General features: G+C 49.5%; 1 protein-coding gene across 3 annotated transcripts; it reads right to left on the minus strand.

The window, feature by feature from the left end:
* Positions 1-846: 846 nt before the first annotated feature.
* Positions 847-12,553, minus strand: SLC29A3 (solute carrier family 29 member 3). Of its 3 annotated transcripts, none has more exons than XM_054072124.1 (6): positions 12,470-12,553; positions 10,989-11,249; positions 6,698-6,780; positions 5,432-5,658; positions 4,112-4,274; positions 847-3,488 (listed from the first exon to the last, which is right to left on the minus strand). In XM_054072124.1, exons 2-6 carry the CDS (start codon positions 11,235-11,237, stop codon positions 2,819-2,821), a joined length of 1,392 nt encoding a protein of 463 aa, XP_053928099.1. In that variant the 5' UTR covers positions 11,238-11,249; positions 12,470-12,553; the 3' UTR covers positions 847-2,818. The 3 variants fall into 3 exon arrangements, with proteins under 3 accessions (XP_053928099.1, XP_053928098.1, XP_053928100.1); XM_054072123.1 differs by lacking the exon at positions 12,470-12,553 and adding an exon at positions 11,948-12,016; XM_054072125.1 differs by lacking the exons at positions 10,989-11,249; positions 12,470-12,553 and adding an exon at positions 8,534-8,816.
* Between the last annotated feature and the right edge of the window lie 4,246 nt (positions 12,554-16,799).

Raw genomic sequence — 16,799 nt, forward strand, 5'->3', positions numbered from 1 at the left:
ACATGATATAGGTTTTGACCCCTGCAGTGTTTCTGCTGCCTGTCTGACCTTGATGCTGCTGTAGAGCCGGGAGCGCTCATCATTCCTGAGCTGGACATTGGAGTCGACGGCAGCATTCCTTATCAAAGATACTTTATTTGAAACCATCAAGAAATAAACTGTGGTTGCATTTCAACTAACACCCCTGAAGTACAGCTCCACAGGTCAGACAGCATCCTTCATCCTACCTCGCAGCCACCATTTCCCTCGTCCCTCTGCATTTGCCTGGCTTGAGCTCTTCAGTACAGCCTGTGCAGAGCATCAGATGCTACTTGGACCAGTCATTATGTGGCAGTAATTACTTCCCTGCCGTTATATGCAATATCCTACAAATCACCCACCCCCTTTTGCAGAGGGATCACCCACACACTCATCACTCAGACTGTCAACATCCATCCCCGCGGTGCTCCCCATCAGCAGTTCCTGCTTTATACCCAGACCTGATCCCTGCCCAATTTGAACTTGTATTGATTTTTCCCCTCACTCCTCTTACTTTTCTTAGCAGAATACCATCAAAGACAAAGGATAAATTCCCTTTTTGCCTGTTTCCCGTGCAGATGTGATAAGTACATTCTCCACACCTACCTGCAGGTCATTTGGAGATATTAAATAAGAATAACCAGGCTCTCAAAGCAATTCTCCCAGGGCAATTCTTTACCCTTCCCTTGCCAGTGATTTCTCCGAATTTACAATCCAGGCTGGGAGAGAAGGATGACCAGAGGAAAGATGCAAACTAAAAGCGCTTGCATCTATGCATCTCCAAGAGAAATCACTCCAGACACAAGCTGTATCAAGAATGAACTTTATTAGCAATGGTACCAGAGAATTCAGTTCTGTCTCAAGAGGTATTTGGTCTGTAATATGAGGAGGAGGATCAGTAGAGGTGCAAAGCAGTCGGCAAACCAGCAGAATCTCATCATACCTGGGCCCGCAGGAGAACGTATGAGTTGAGGAGCGCAGGACACATAGCAGGCTCTCAAGTGGGAAGCACTGAAGGCCAGAAAGGATGTTTTGGTTGCCAACATGAGGTTGGCTTGAGCTTCTCAGTCACAACTGACTAGCACATCACCCTATGCGGTACTCCAGTGTCCACAGAGGTGATTGGACCACTTACCCTTGTGAGCAGCACCCAGCCAGCTGTCATCGCTACACTCAGCCACCGGACTGCCCTTCAAGCTGAACTAGACCTTCATGTTGAAGTGGACCTTCACCTTGGTCAATGCTGGCCACAGTAGCCCCTTGCCAAGGGTTGAAGGCTAAGGTCTACAAGCCTACTGAAGTGACAGGACTGAGAGTCCACACAGGCGAAGTTGGGTGTAATAAAGCCGCTCCATGGTACTGCTCGCCCTGTAAATTCTCTACTCGTGTCTGGATTTTATGTTTAAATAAAACCAGCCGTAAAGCAAAACTGAGTGGGTATTGCCAATGAGCCCAAACTAAACACTGGAAAGGTCTTATATTAAAAAAAACAACACCCTCTAAGCCTATGTGTCATCCTGTGGTTATCAATGTGCCACTCTTCCAGAGAAGCCAGGGCAGCAAGGCACCAGTCCCACATCCTCCCTCTCACTACCCACCACATCCAGCACAGCAAGGAGACTGCCTGGCAACCCAGACCAGCAGCTTCACCACTACTCGATCAAGTAGGAGATTTCTCAGAGAGCATTCACTAACAGCCCAGTCTTAAAGGAAGTATTTTCCACAGATAGCACCCCTGGGGCATCAGCTGCAATGCCAAGTTGTGCCATTACATACTCGCTTACCAGTTCACCTCTCCTAGACCACAAATTCACACAATTTGAGAAAATAAATACAGTAATTGTATTTAGTCCAGGCTCTATCTACACATGGAAGTTAAAGTGACTTTAAAAGCCAGACCCCTTTGGGTGGGCTATCTTTACAGGGCGCTACAGAACCTCACCCCTCTGAGAGCATCTGGAGACCATATGCCGCCTCTCTACCTAAATTGATCAGCTTTCTGCTGTGAACATCACATAAGAGCCACTCTAACAGTTCTCTGACTTTTATAGGCTTTTCTCAACAGAGAATAAAGGCACAGAAGAAATGGTCTCAGGTTGGCACTAACATAAACAACCTGCACTAGTAGCACCATGCTGGGAGGTGGATGATCCCTCAATTCATTTTTATCTGAAAAAAATAAAAGTAAGCAGAGGTCTAAGTGGAGGCATTTCCCTTATATATGCTTCTTCATGGGATGAACGTATGAACCCCCCAAAAGAGTGCCCTGCTCCCTGCCACAGCTGCTATTGACTCCTGAAGCTTACTTGAAGATGCTTCAGGGCTCAGACCCTCTTCAACTCAAGGCCAGAATCTCAGCATGATGAGATTCCTCCAAGACCATCAAAACACTGCAGAGCTAAACTCGTAACAACGAGGCAGCAAACGCCTAGGTGCTGTCAAAAGCCCTGGTTTCAGTTTAAAACCAGCGCAGCGGCACCAGCAAACCCCTCCTTGCTCATCAGCTTTTTGGGGTGAGGGACAGGTTTCCCTGTGCCTCCAGTGCTTCCCTGAGCTCCCTGGGGAGGACAAGGCTTGTTTGGTCCCTTTGCTCTAGTCAAGTCATGGAGTAACACAGGTCTGCCCTCACACAGGGGACAGTGTTCCTAGAGGGAGGACTTTCTCCCTGGAGGCAATCACCCCCCAAAACAGGCAGCCTGCCCCAAAACTGCAGCGTGTCTGGCTTTTTGGGGGAAAAAAAACCACAATCTAAATACCTGACAGCAGCACCGTAAAACAAGGGCATCCCCCGGCTGCTCCCCTACACAAGGTGGACAACAAGAACAGAGCAGGCGGACCCTACAGCCAGCCCCAGCATGAGGTAAAACGTCATCACCACCCCCGCTGCCTCAGCGAGCTCTTTTGGCACAATCTTGGGGCCGTAGACAATGACCAGCGTCCCCAGGTAACCATTGCTGAGCCCCAGCAGCGCTGTGAAGACCACTGGGTAGATGTCTCTGTTGAAGACCACCGTCCAGATGTGAGCCCGGGGTTGGTAATTGCTGAGGATAAAGAGAGGGAGGAAGATGGTCCTGAGGAGGACAAGGACGGGTAGAAGCTTGCTCTTGGGGCCAGGCACCTGGATCCAGGCAGTGATCTGCCTCCCACACCAGTCAGCGAAGTTGTACAGGAGGAAACTGGTGAGTGGTGCAAAGTACTTGGTGTTCCACGGGCTTCCCGAGGACTTACTGACCGACTCAATGTTGGAGGAGAGAGAAGGGAAGATGATGATGGAGATGAAGAAGACATAGAAGAGACAGAAGCCAAGGAGAGCGGTCTTCTGCAGGATGGGGCAGAGCGGGGGAATGTTGGTGCTTTTTACAAGGAAGGAGGCATTTGTGCTGTCTCCTGGCTCTGCCTCGGACTCCATGGAGCTCCCAGGCAGCACGGTGACCAAAGATGGGCTCTCCTTCTGGCTGCTCATGTAATACCTGCAAAACAGAAGGTGGGTTGGGGTGACTGGGAGGAACCCAAACAGGTTTAGAGACAGAAGGAGAGAAGTGGGCAATGCAGGGATGTCTGCTGGACCCAGTGATGGCAGTCACAGCAACCTCACTGCACCTCCAGCTCCCACCTCATACAGGGATGTGACTCCCAGGGACCCATCATCCCCTCCTCTCCATCGTGGGCACCTCTTTATCCCAAAAACACCTTGGCGGTTCATGGGATGGGACCTGCTGCATGCAGGCATTTGAAGGGCCGGGTGGTTTGGGGGGCTGTAAGCACCAATAAGACCAAGCTGGCTGCTTCCAGATCACAGCTCTTCGCTGACTTCACACATTTCGGAAGCTGCTGCATCAGCACCCCTCTCCCCCCAGGGAGGCTTGCTAGAAACTCAGCATGCACCGGGGCAGGCAGCCAGTTTCGGTCTGTGGTTTCGGTCAAATGAGGAAGCTTGGCTGGTGGCAGCACAGTAACAGAGTGCACAGGTTGGGATGTCAGGGGGTGACAGGGCAGGGACCAGCACAGCAAGCACCCCATGAGCCCTCCTCTAGCAACCCACTGATAGCAGCAAACCTCTTGTGGGATACCCACAGGAAGCTGATGCACACACCTGGAGTACTCCAGCCTGGGAAGGAGGAGGTACACCATGATGCAGATGACGATGAAGATGTCGGCGGTGAGGAAGTAGGCCAGGGCGCTATCTGTAACGTTGGCCGCTGCTGCCAGGTCTATCAAAGAGGCGACAGCACTGATTGTACCGCCCATGGCCTGACCTGTGCAGGGAACCAGAGAGCCAGAGCTTAGAGCCCAAGGCACAGGTGAAGGACACTGAGGTGGCAGACAGCAGCCCAGAGCAGCCCACAGGACCTCCAGCAAGGACAACTCTGAAGCCCAGAAACAGCATCATCCCCTCATTAACATCTCCTGGTGTGCTCACACCCAGCTGACTCTAACCTCCCTGCCCCACATACTGGTCCCCAAACCCATCTCAGGGCGCAGCAGCACACACGACCTCATCTCCATTTCTTCCATACCTTGCTGCAACATGGCTATTTCTGGGGCTGCAGCAGAGTCCAGGTCCCGTCCTGCAACCCCATCCAGCACAGCTGCAGCACTGAACAAGGGTCACGATGGGACCTGACCCGTTGGGCTTGCATGTCCTGCAGAGAAGGTCTAAACCCTGCACAAAGCCTTATCCTGGCTTTCCACCAGCATGCTTAAAACTGCTTCTTTTCTGCACTCCCCAGAGAGGAATTCAAGCCACCAGCAAGAGGTATGTTGTCTCAGGGATGCAGTTTAGCCTGCTCACTGGGCTAAACTCATCAAAACACTTCTGTCTCAGCCCCGGGAAAAATTTCTTCGTCTTGATCTTTTCCCTTTCCCCTCTTGGTTTGTCAGCCGTTCCACAGCACATTTATAATGTCATCAAACCTCCAGGGAGCTCATCACTCAGGGCTCCCAACGTGCCCCTCATCGCTCACGGAAATGCACAGAAATGCTGAATAGAAAGGAGGAGACAACGCAAAGTTTAAGATTTCTCCAGCTGCAAAGAGAGTTGCTGAGGGATGTATCTCCTCCCACCCTTCCTCTTTGCACAGAACAAGTAATCAGGAGGTCAAGCTACGGCACTGGCTGGAGATGTTCTGTAGGGTGTTCATTCAGCCCCCGGGCAGGGATGCTGAAGAACTGCCACTCTCTTCATCTCTGCTGACCCCTCACCACTTTTGTTTATGGGTATTGACAGAAATGAGAGTGCTGGCTCATGTGACCGAGCATGTTTCTCCTTCAGCAACTTCCCTTTATCTTTAAGGCAAAGTTTCTAAAATAAACCCCATGTGACCAAATACCAAATGCAGGAGGGAAAGAAAACCAATCACCCAACCACAGAGAGCGTGATCCCACTGGGACAGCGCAGCTGGAGGACACCAACCTGAGATCAGTGCCTGCAAGTTCTTCATGGGGAAGCGGCTGCTGAGACCGAAGATGCTGCTGGTGAAGATGGTCGAGGCGCTGCTGACAATGACCACACAGACAATAGTAAGGGCAAAGAAGCGAGTGGTCCAGGTGGAGGTGTCGACCTTCACCAGCACTGTGATCACCAGGAAGACGGCCAGCATGATGAAGAGGGAGGACAGGACCCGGACACTGGCAGGCACCCTAGTCACAAGGGGAAGGAGAGACTCCTGCATTTAAAACTGCAACATGAAGTTGCAACGCAGAGGACACCAACTCCTCTGCTATGAGAAGGATCAAAGAATCTCAAGAAAATAGGGTGAAAGGAGGATGAGGAACAACAAAAATAATGACTTTTCTGAGAAGCCTCTGTGATTTTCACTTTTTCCATCCATCCATCCATCAGTGGGACTAGGTCAATGAGCCCAACCGAGCTGTAAATACCCATTTCTCCCAGAAATCAAGCGCTATCCCCATCACTGGAGCAATGTAGAGCAGCTGCAATAAAGTATGTCTGGGGAACCAGGCAAGCCAGGCAAAAGCAATCTCAGGCACATCGCTACAAGACCATAAGTTGTTTGAGCACAGAGGTTGCTTATTACCCAGATGGTAAACTGGACAGGCTGGCCTGGGGGCAGGGCAGAGGGGCAAGGGAGACAGGTTGGGAGCTGGACCTGCAACCGAGATCTAGAGATTGAGCACATAAACACATTCCCCTTTGCCCACAAACGTGCAGGAATTTGATCTGGGATAAGGAAGGGTACTGATGAAGGGATGTGGATATTTCACATTCAAGTCAAGCCTGCAACAAGGCACAGATGGTCCTGTCATTAACCCAGTCCAAGGGCTGGTAAGACTAGAGAAGGGATTATTCCTGCCTGGATAATCCTGGCTTTCATTGTCCACTCCATCAGTCAACAGCAATCATATTTTCAGAAGGAAAGGCCCCATGCCTGCACACAAAGAATTTCCTTCCCAAGCAATTAACCAAGGATTTTGTTAGGAATTCATTTCAAGTGGCACAGCTCAAACCGACTCCAGGTAGAGGTGCTGCTGGTGGGGAGCAGGGTGTTACACCCCACTTGCAAGAGCCAGAGGAGAGCACAGCTTTTCCTCCCTGTTTTAATGCTTTTCCTCACTCGATGTTTCGGGTTAAGCCCAGAGCCACAAATGAAGCCAGAGAAGAGCAAGCAAAGGTGAGGAGAGCTGCAGCTGATGGACCCAGGAAGCGAGCAGCACTTACTTGTTGACGAGCAAGAAGTTTCCGACCAGGCACAGCACTGAGGGCACTGTCGAGGCAATGGAGATGTAACTCTCAAAAAAGTCCTGGCAGGAAAAAAAAAAATAAAGAAAAAAAGATAAGACAGGGACAACACATGAATTTCAGGTTCTAAATATGGCACAATACAACGTGTACAGAGATTTATGATATAGGTGTTCACCTTGTTGCATTGCAGCACATGTTGCAAAGCTGCTCAGGACAACAGGCAGCAAGCCCCTACTGCTTTTTCATTCTGCAACAGCTCTGGGATATTCAAGAAGTTAGGGACATAAATTAAGAAGCAAAAATGGTGTAGGGAATACCTGCCTTACTGCATGGGACAACGCCTGAAATAAGGAGGCCTGAATTCCTCTTGCTGGCTCCAGCATTCTGAATACCTCCTCTGAACATTTCACCCTACTTGAGCTCTGTGAAGGTTGGTTTTTATAAATCAGGACACAAAAGCATTAATATCATTAGTGAACTGCCTTGAAAGCCCACGATGGCTAGCAAACCTGTGCATCCTTCCCCATACAGACTGACCAGGACACTACGCCTAAGAACGTGCTTGAGCAAAAGCAGCCTGAGAAGGGACATAGGGATATCATTTTCCCTCCCAGTATCCCTCTCTACGCACACACAAAACTCATTGAGAAACTATATTGAGACTTGACGCACATTTACACCGGGGTCTCACATATCATCTGAGTAAGTCTGCTGCAGCATCACTCAATATTCACCAGCCTGCCTTGAACAGAGGTCAGGCTGGGCGTGCAGAAAGCAACAACCACAGCAGAGAGAGAAGATCTCTTTGCCAAGATTGCAGCCAAATGCTTAAGTTCTCAATCCATTTTACATATTATGCTGTTAAAGCATGTCTGCTCCACCTCCTCCCCTTGAGGTGTTTAATTCCTTGGTTTTTCTGCTGGAATCTCAGCCAGCAGGTGGGACGATGCTCTCAAAGAGGATGACCTACATATCCACCTCCATGACAATGGGCTTTCATTTTCTGCAGTTACCTAGCTACAGAGACAGGGCCACGTCGTGTCCGAGCACAAGAAGGCACCTGGCACATTTTCCCTGCACAGTACAATTTTTTTGGTTGTTGCAGCTTTGCATCGTAGTCTTCTAAACAGTTTACCTGAATGTTCATTTATTCTTCCCTAACAGAAGCTTTACTGTAAGCTATGGGATATCTAATAATCACTCCTAGAGGGACTGTATAGATAGACACATAAATGCCTTCACTTACGGCATCAGCTTGGCAAAGCAGGAGACTCAAAGCTCTATGGCTATACGATGAATTATAGGAGAAAGGATAAAGCAAAATGCAAAGCTGGATGCTAAAACTAAGAACGATTTACCAACCTACTTAAAACAAATCCCCAAAACAGCCTGAGGATATTTAATATACTTCCAAGATAATTTTCTTTTCGGGAGGAGGAGAGACTTTATAATGTTTTCTACAAAGTAGATGTGTATTTGAAATAATCCAGCAGAGATGCTGTGTTTTGAGCACCCTGGGGTAACATCCATTCATTCCCAGCAAACATGTTCACACCAGTGGTGGGAAGAGAACTAGTGAAGTATTTAAGAAACTGAGAGGCCAGCACTGCATTGGGAAATTCCACCTCACCTTACCCATGGCCAAACCCTGCTGGAAAGGAAAAGCCAAGCAGAAGGGTTCCAATTGCTGTTGTTTCTGTGAAAAAGGAAAGCCCTCACATCATAATTTTAATCCAACAGCAGAATAGCAGGTGGCAAATTTAATCCGTGTCAAGTCCTATGGAATATATCAGGGCTTTCTATCCACCTCACCTCTTCACTCCTGCTCATCAGGTGTTAATCTGTCTCAGGTAACTCTTCTCCCATCACAGACATGCTATCAGAGCAAATTTTCGGCTATGCAAGACGTAGCTAGTTCTTCCTTCTTCTTGCCAAGCCCTCCCTGACCAGCTGGCTCATCTCCTCCGGGCATCCCCTACCTGCAAGGGCCAAGCTCCCGATCACCAACGCGGTTTTAGAGGAGAAACACAAGCACTGAAAGACTCTCACCCCTTCCCTAGCTAATAATAAAAATAATGACCCCAAAGCAAACCCGACATCTTCCTCCCCACCCAACACCACCTTCCTTTCACCTCCACCTCTTGTGAGGGAAAGTGTCATCCCTCAGCCATGAGGCCAAGGCACACAATGAAGGTGTTTGACCCTATATTAACTACAGCACCTTCCAACATACTGCTATGATGCACGCCATGCTCTTAGTATACCTTAGAAAAGCTCCAAACAAGAACAAAGCATCGCGGTGGCGAATTAGTCACCAGCGTCAGCCGGCATTGCCAAGGTGTTTTTGCAAAGTAGTTTTTATTCTGCTCTAGCCTGGACTTGGAAAAGCAATCGAGGCCCACAGTGGAGGCTGAAGGCACTGGAGCGTTACCTGGAGCACAGGGGATGAGATTAGCAACAATGAGCAGGCTGGAGCCAAGAGCAGGCTGCCAGACAGAGCCGCACCTTTCCAGAATCGAGCTCTGTTTGCAGGTAAGCCCTCCCACCACAGCAGCGTGGCTCACCATCGCAGGGCAGAAACGGGGCTGATCGGTTTGTTTTTGAGCAGACTTGACTGCCATGGAAAAGCTACGTTGCTTTTCACTACAGGAAGTAAAAACCAGTGCACTATGGCCAGACAGAAAGGGAAGTATCTTTTCAACTTCAACAAAGTAATGGCTGATCTGACCAGGAATACAGCTGTGCAAGTGTTTTTAGGAAGAAGACATCTAGTGATACTTACTCTATTTGAAAACAGCTTTTTCAAGATTTGCCTTGGATAAGGTGGAAAAAAGTTTTCACGGAAAGGGTCATTGGGCACTGGCAGAGGCTGCCCAGGGAGGTGGTTGAGTCACCTTTCCTGGAGGTGTTTAAGGGACAGGTGGGTGAGGTGCGGAGGGGCATGGTTCAGGGAGTGTTAGGAATGGTTGGACTCCATGATCCAGTGGGTCCTTTCCAACCTGGTGATTCTATGAAGCAGCCATGAGGTGCAGGTGAAATGCAGGGAATGTGAGAAGACACTGTGCCACATGGTGGCAGAGACCCCCTGCCCCCTCACTCAGCATCCTTGCTAGCACAGGAGCAACCTGTTTGCAATCTCTGAGTCCCACGGGGGCTTTTTGGTCTCCATTACTTTAATCCACCCAGCATCTTGATTTACACCAGCACACCAGTACTTCAGCATCCTGGTACAAGCAACACCGGTGACACTGTCTTCTTCCCCATCAAAAACACAGCCAGCTTAACAAGTATTAAGATTAAAACAGCCATGGATGCTCTACTGGTGTGAGAAATCATAGAGAAAATGTGGGCATCACACTTGGCTCTGTGTTCATATAAAAATAAAACGTGCCCAAATCACTTGAACAAGCTTGGCAACGGGAGGAGGACAGGACACAGCCTCCTCTTGACAACACTTATTCCAGCCACAAAGAAAGGGCATTGCTTTGTCAAAGGGACACACGGAAATAATCTTGCCATGGCAGAAGGAGCAAGAGAGGAATGCTTTTTCTGGTGAGCAAAAGAGATGCCATGAAGCCTGCTGCCCCAAGGCGGGCTCATCAATCGCCCCGTGACAAGCTCCTCATCCCATATGCCAAAAGCCAGATGTTTATTGCTGTAAGGAGATACTGCGGTCACACTTGCCAGATCTTGAAAGAAAAGCAGTAAAGCATCCATGGGGCTCAAGACTATGGCAAGTCATGTGCTTCGAGGGCTGGCGCTCCTACAAAGCCCCACTGCGGCCCCCGAAGGACCTGCTGCACCACCAAGCGCAAGGGAGAAAATGCCTAAAATGTGTTCAATACCTCACCACAGAGCCAGAAGTTCAGGGCAATTTATCTCCCAGCCCACGGGGAGCTGCAGCACAGTTCAGTTGGGAAAGCACAGAGCCCTGTAGGGCTCAGGGGCTCACGAAGCATGAAGTACAAAACCCCAAAATTGTCCTATGAAAGTCAGCCTTGCTTATAGGGCAGGTTAATTTTTAAAATGCACCTTAACTTTCAGCTCTTCAAATACAGGTAACAAACAGACCACAAACCGCTATGCCTTTTAGTTTCAGCACCTTTCCTGTTAACTATTTATGCTCCCCAAATAAACTGCTGCCCTAGGTTTGCAGCAGGCAAAATCCCAGAAGATGTTCACACACCTTCTGAGGAAGTGGAGAGAGAAAAGAACAAGAAAGGAAGGAAAGCAGCATTTTTGCCTGCCTTGAAAGCAGCACACTCACCCGCAGATCGGACGCTGCCTGTCCTGACTGGCCTGCCTCATCCGAGCAGTTTTGCAGCTTGTACATCCAGTAGTGTTTTGCCGTGACGAAAAAATTCCAGGGCAGCAGGGACCCGATGCCCAGGAGGAAAAAAATAATGTAGGCTCCATGTAAACGGTCGCTTGGCCTTTGCCGGTTGCGTGTGTTCACCAAGGGCTCCTCGATCAGGGGCTCCTCGTCCGGGGGACAGCTGTTGGCTGCTGGGAGCATGGCACTGTCACACTGCAAAAAAGAGCCACCAAAACAGATGTCACCGTATAAGAATTGCAAGTACAAGCTGTACACGGCTCCCTCTTCCTCTGACCTGCGATTTCCCAGCAAAAGCCGGATCAGTGAGCTGAACCGGCTTGACACGGGGTGAAAGGAGCTGAGGCACAGCAGGGACGGGCACTGTTGTGGCAGCATCCATGTTTGCGTCCATAATTAATAATTAACCCATCCTGCCTTGCCAAAGCAGGAAAACTCAGCACATACAAGGCTCAACAAAGATAATTAACAGCTTGTTGAACTAACCACGCCACCCGGCTGCACGGAGCGAGCTGTAAACTATGTGACCCCAGCAGGCTGTCTACAGTGACTCGCGAGCTAAGGCAACACCACCGGGCTGGGCTTTCCACCCGGTAAAGTAACGTAAAACCACCGCGGCTTCGCAGCAGTGACTCATAAACCGGGGCCACACCGTCAGCCTTCGGATAAACGCCCCGTAAACTAACGCAACTCCGGCAGGCTTTGCAAAACCACTCGTCAACGCCTACAGCCCCGCCAGGCTCCGCAGGGCGGCCGAGCCGAGCGAGCGGGAAACGCCGGAAATCGGCGATTTTGCAGGAATCTTTTTGTTTCGGGAGAGGGAAGCGCCGCATCCCTCCCAGCATCCTTCCCAGTACCCTTCCCAGCATCCCTCCCCGTATCCCCCCCCGTACCGCCGCCGCCGCCGCTGCACTCACCGCCGCCCGCTGCCCGCCCCGCCCGCCGGGGGCGGCACCGCCAGGGCAGAGCGGGAGGGGGGGGGGGGGCGGTGCCGCAGTCGGGCTCGGCCCCTCCGGCACGGGGGCAGAGGGGGGGGCGCAGGGCCCGAGCGGTTCCACAGACCCCGCCCGCCGGAGGCCCATCCAGCCCGGGCCTAACGCCTCCAGGGATGGGGCAGCCGCGGCTCCCCTGGGCAGCCGGGGACAGGGCCTCACCGCCCTCACAGTGATGAATTTCTTCCTGATGTCTAGTGTAAATCTGTCCCCCTTCCAATTTAAAGTCATTCCCCCTCGTCCTATCACTCCAGGCCCTTGTAAAAAGCCCCTCTGCAGCTTGCTTGTAGCCCCTTCAGGCACTCCTCAGAGCCTTCTCCAGGCTGAACAACCCCAACTCTCTCAGTATGGAGGTGCTCCAGCCCTCGGATCATCTTTGAAGCTTCCTCTGGACCTGTTCCAACAGTTCCATCTCCTTCTTACCTTGAGAACTGGACACAATACTCCAGACGAGGCCCCACAGGAGAGGAATAGACGTGCAGAATCACTAGGGTAGAATCACTAGAATAGAGGAGTAGAATCATAGAATCATAGAATTACCAGGTTGGAAAAGACCTCTTGGATCATTGAGTCCAACCATTCCCATCTGCCACTAAACCATGTCCCTGAGCACCTCGTATACCCATCTTTCAAATCCCTCCAGGGATGGGGACTCCACCCCCTCCCTGGGCAGCCTCTGCCAGTGCCCCGTGACCCTTTCTGTGAAAACATTTTTCCTGATATCCAGTCTGACCCTCCCCTGGTGCAGCCTGAGGCCATTCCCTCTTGTCCTGTCCTCTGTCACTTGGGAGAAGAGCCCAGCTCCCTCCTCTCCACAACCTCCTTTCAGGTACACCGAGAGCAATAAGGTCTCCCCTCAGCCTCCTCTTCTCCAGCCTAAACAACCCCAGCTCCCTCAGCCGCTCCTCATAAGACTTGTTCTCCAGCCTCTCCACCAGTGTTGTTGCTCTTCTCTGGACACACTCCACAGCCTCAATGTCCTTCTTGCAGTGAGGGCCCAGAACTGAGCACTGAATTCGAGGTGCGGTCTCTCCAGTGCCGAGTCCAGGGGCAGAATCACCTCCCTGGTCCTCCTGGCCACGCCGTTTCTGATCCAAGCCAAGATGCCATTGGCCTTCTTGGCCACCTGGGCCAGTGCTGGCTCGTGTTCAGTCAACCAACACCCCCAGGTCCTTCTCCTCTAGGCAGCTTTCCAGCCACTCTTCCCCCAGTCTGTAGCTGCACAGGGTTGTTGTGCCCCAAGTGCAGGACCCGGCATTTGGCCTTGTTAAACCTCATGCCATAAAATATGTTAACATATTTAGCTATGCTTTGTTTGTTTAAGTTTTAAAGTAGCTATTTCACTTACACAAGTATTTTTTGTTCCTGATAATGAACATCTGCTGCTTGTGCCTCGCCAAGTAAGCCAGATAATAAGGACTAGTGCAATGATAAGAGACAGAAGAATTTGTTAGGACAATAATAAGAGGAAGAAGAACCAGCTAGGACCAGATACAACCTTGAAGAAGTGCCCAAGCTGTCTAAGAGCGTGCACAAGGAGAACTGAGAAGTTCACAGTGAAGAAGACTGTAAGTCTTCCTCCAGAAGACCCCAGCCCAAGACCACCAGAGGGCAGAGCACGTGTGCCAAAGGGAGAGAACTTACCTAAATAAATTCTGGGAAATTATTATAATAGACACACCTGTTCCAGGAAACTTACTGAATATGCATGCTTTAGTGTAATAAATAGGGGACCATTTCGTTTCTCGGTGTGCAAGCTAGGTGGGGCTAACCTACTTGCACCGGACGTGTTGTATTAAACATACCTACTTCATAACTCATCATGAGTTGTAGAGTTCTTTCCACGTCTCACCAGTGCCTCCCTACCCTCATAATGAAGAAATTCCTCTTAATGTCCTATCTAAATCTCCCAATTTAAAGCCATTCCCCTTCATCCTATCACTTGAAGAAATGAATAAATCTTTATGTTAAGGGAATCAATTAGCTTAAGAAACATTAAGAATAATAAGAATCAAATCTTGGCCAGCTTGCAGTTAGAAAGAATGTGATTGTAATAAGAGTTTAGCTTGTTTACTAATTGAAACAAGGAGCAAATGAAATATTGAAAGAACAGTCCCAAAGCAAGAACAAAGGACAGACCTGAGTTCACCAAGAGGACACAGTGAGATAAGATAAAGACCATCAGAAGCTTCTGAAGACACAAAGAAACTATCTACATGTATCCAGCCTTTCTTCATCGAAGCAAAATACTCTCAATTTTTTGCAGATGTGCATATAAGACTGGGTGATAAACTATGATAATGAGTTCTCAGAAAAATAATGGACATGTAACATGTTTCTGGGAATCTATATGGATATGTATGTTTAACCAGTATAAAAGTCACGTAACCTGTCTCAATATTTGGACACGTTAGATGGGTTACCCTCTGTGTACCCTGGCAACGTTTATTAGAAGAATACCTGCTTACTAATCAAATTGGCATTGATTATTGAGTTTGGCTTTTTCACAGCATTACACTCCATGCCCCTCTAAAAATCCCCTCCCCAGCTTTCCTGGAGCCCCTTTCAGTACTGGAAGCTGCTCTAACGCACACCCCTTCCCCCACCTTTTCTCCAAGACTCCTTTTCATCCCCTTTTTCCCTCCCTTTTTCTTAATTTTTTACCCCAGTTGACCTCTTGCAGACGCACTGCAAGTAGCACCAGGAACCCCACAGTTTTAAATCAGTTGCACTCTCTTAAAATCAGTCTTATTCACTGCCTGGCTTGTGGCGTGGTGATAACAAAAGCTTTCGTCAGCTCCTGATTTTTGGTGGAAGTGACACAAGCATGAGTGCATCATCCCCTCCTGAAGGTGGAGGATGAGGAGCATCTTCTGTATGCTGAGAGGTCCCTTATCAAAGCCAGGACATGAGCTCGTCCTTCACTCTCTTTGCTTCAGGATGCATTTCATTGTAAAGTTCTCATTTTCCTCCAAACCACACTTCAACACTTGCCTTGAGGGGATGATGGGGCTATGAGGGAAAACTTCACCAGCCTTTTTCCTTCCCCAAAGGTGGTTTTGCCCCCTTGGCCCATGGGCAGCCACACAGGAGAATGATAAACTGGTGGGGCCCCAGCTTTTTTGCAACCCTGCTACAATCGGACACGCTTTGCCAATTTGTTTGCACTTGCTCTGGCAATTAGTGGAGTTGTAAATCTTCGTTTCCTGTTGCCAGCTGTTTGCCTTTAGCCTTCCCCAGCTCCAATAGCTAAGATAATTATAGCCAAACTGCATCTCTTCCTTACTTTTTGCTCCGTTGCACATGTATCCAGACTTTCTTCATCAAAGCAAATAGTCTCCCTTTTTTGCAGAAAGCCTGTCTAATCTGTATTTTTGCCATATGCTTGGAAAATTTGCCTGTAGGACAAATGCAGGTGGACCCAGGTATCTTCCCTCCCAGCAGCACCAGTGCACGCACAGCTGTATGTTGCCTGGCAGCCAGGGCCCACCACCCCCCATCTCCAGCCTCTCTGAACTTTGAGGAGGGCAGATCAGAGGGTCCTTGGCCACTCAGATGGCAAAACAGCCCAAGACACATACATACTGTGGGTTTTTTTTCCTCTTTTGTGAGCAAACAAGCAGAAGCCTGCCACCAACCCACCGGCGATCTGCTGAAATGGAAAGGCTTTAGAAGAGCACATGGGTTTCTCCAGAGCTTTCTCCTTGGGATTTTCATCTGCATTGACATGCCAGGCTGGGAAAGCACCTGGGGAGATGGCACAGCCTATCCGAGTTAGTAACCCATCAGCTCAGAGGGATTTGCTTGATATTTCTGACCTGCTGCTGTCTATCATGTCAAGAAACTCACTGCTGGAGAAGAGCCTCGGATCACATCAGTACAAGGGACCATGACAGCCGAGCAAGGTAAACAAAGCCAGTCCACGCTTAACTGAAGCTGTGACAGCCCCTTGAGTCAATATTACCCACACTTGAGAGACCCTCGTCAACACAGCCCCCCGCATGGGCTCTGGGCAGATTTTAGGGACACCTCTATGCTCAAAGTGGGGTTTAAGGTTATCCCAAGAGTACTTGGCATGCTGTAGTGCTGCATGCTCCCACTGCACTGGAGGTGTAACGGTGCAAAGGGCACATAAGTAATGGTTAAGGGATTGAAATTTGTTAACCAGGACATAGAGAGCAGCTTCCCTCACCCCTCGGTACATCTTGCTGCTGTGCAGAACAGCTCATGGTAAGTGAACTGTAAAAATCCAACAGGACTGCCCCAAAGGAAATTTCCTAAACACGCAATGGAAAAGTCAAGGGACCCTGATGTGGGCTGCTCCGATGCTCCTGGACATCCTCTCACCAGCAGAATAAATCTGTTGACACTTAACAGTAGCACAACAGTCACTTTTGAACCTGTCATGGGGACTGAAATCAATGTATCAACTGCAGAGAAGGTTTAGGCCAGCTTAATTTAACGGGGAATGAGCAAGAGTAGTATTTTAATAGAACACCAGGTGATATCAGGCACCAGTTGGTCAAAGCTTTCCACAGATTTGGCCCTTGGAGAGATGGGTTAGTGCAAAAGGTGCCCAGTGAAGGCGACTTGGGAGACTGAGGTTTAAGGAATTAAAATGCAAAGACAAGGTTATCACTTCTGAGAAGGTATCTGCCTCAGCATTGTACTTGGAGCTGGAAAGCCTATCTGGGTTTTGCATTGTTGTGTGGCTGTTATAATCCCTGCAGTCACAAGGCAGCAATTTTCTCCC

Source organism: Cuculus canorus, chromosome 7 (genome assembly GCF_017976375.1).
Source record: "Cuculus canorus isolate bCucCan1 chromosome 7, bCucCan1.pri, whole genome shotgun sequence".
In the NCBI taxonomy this organism is placed as follows: domain Eukaryota; kingdom Metazoa; phylum Chordata; class Aves; order Cuculiformes; family Cuculidae; genus Cuculus; species Cuculus canorus.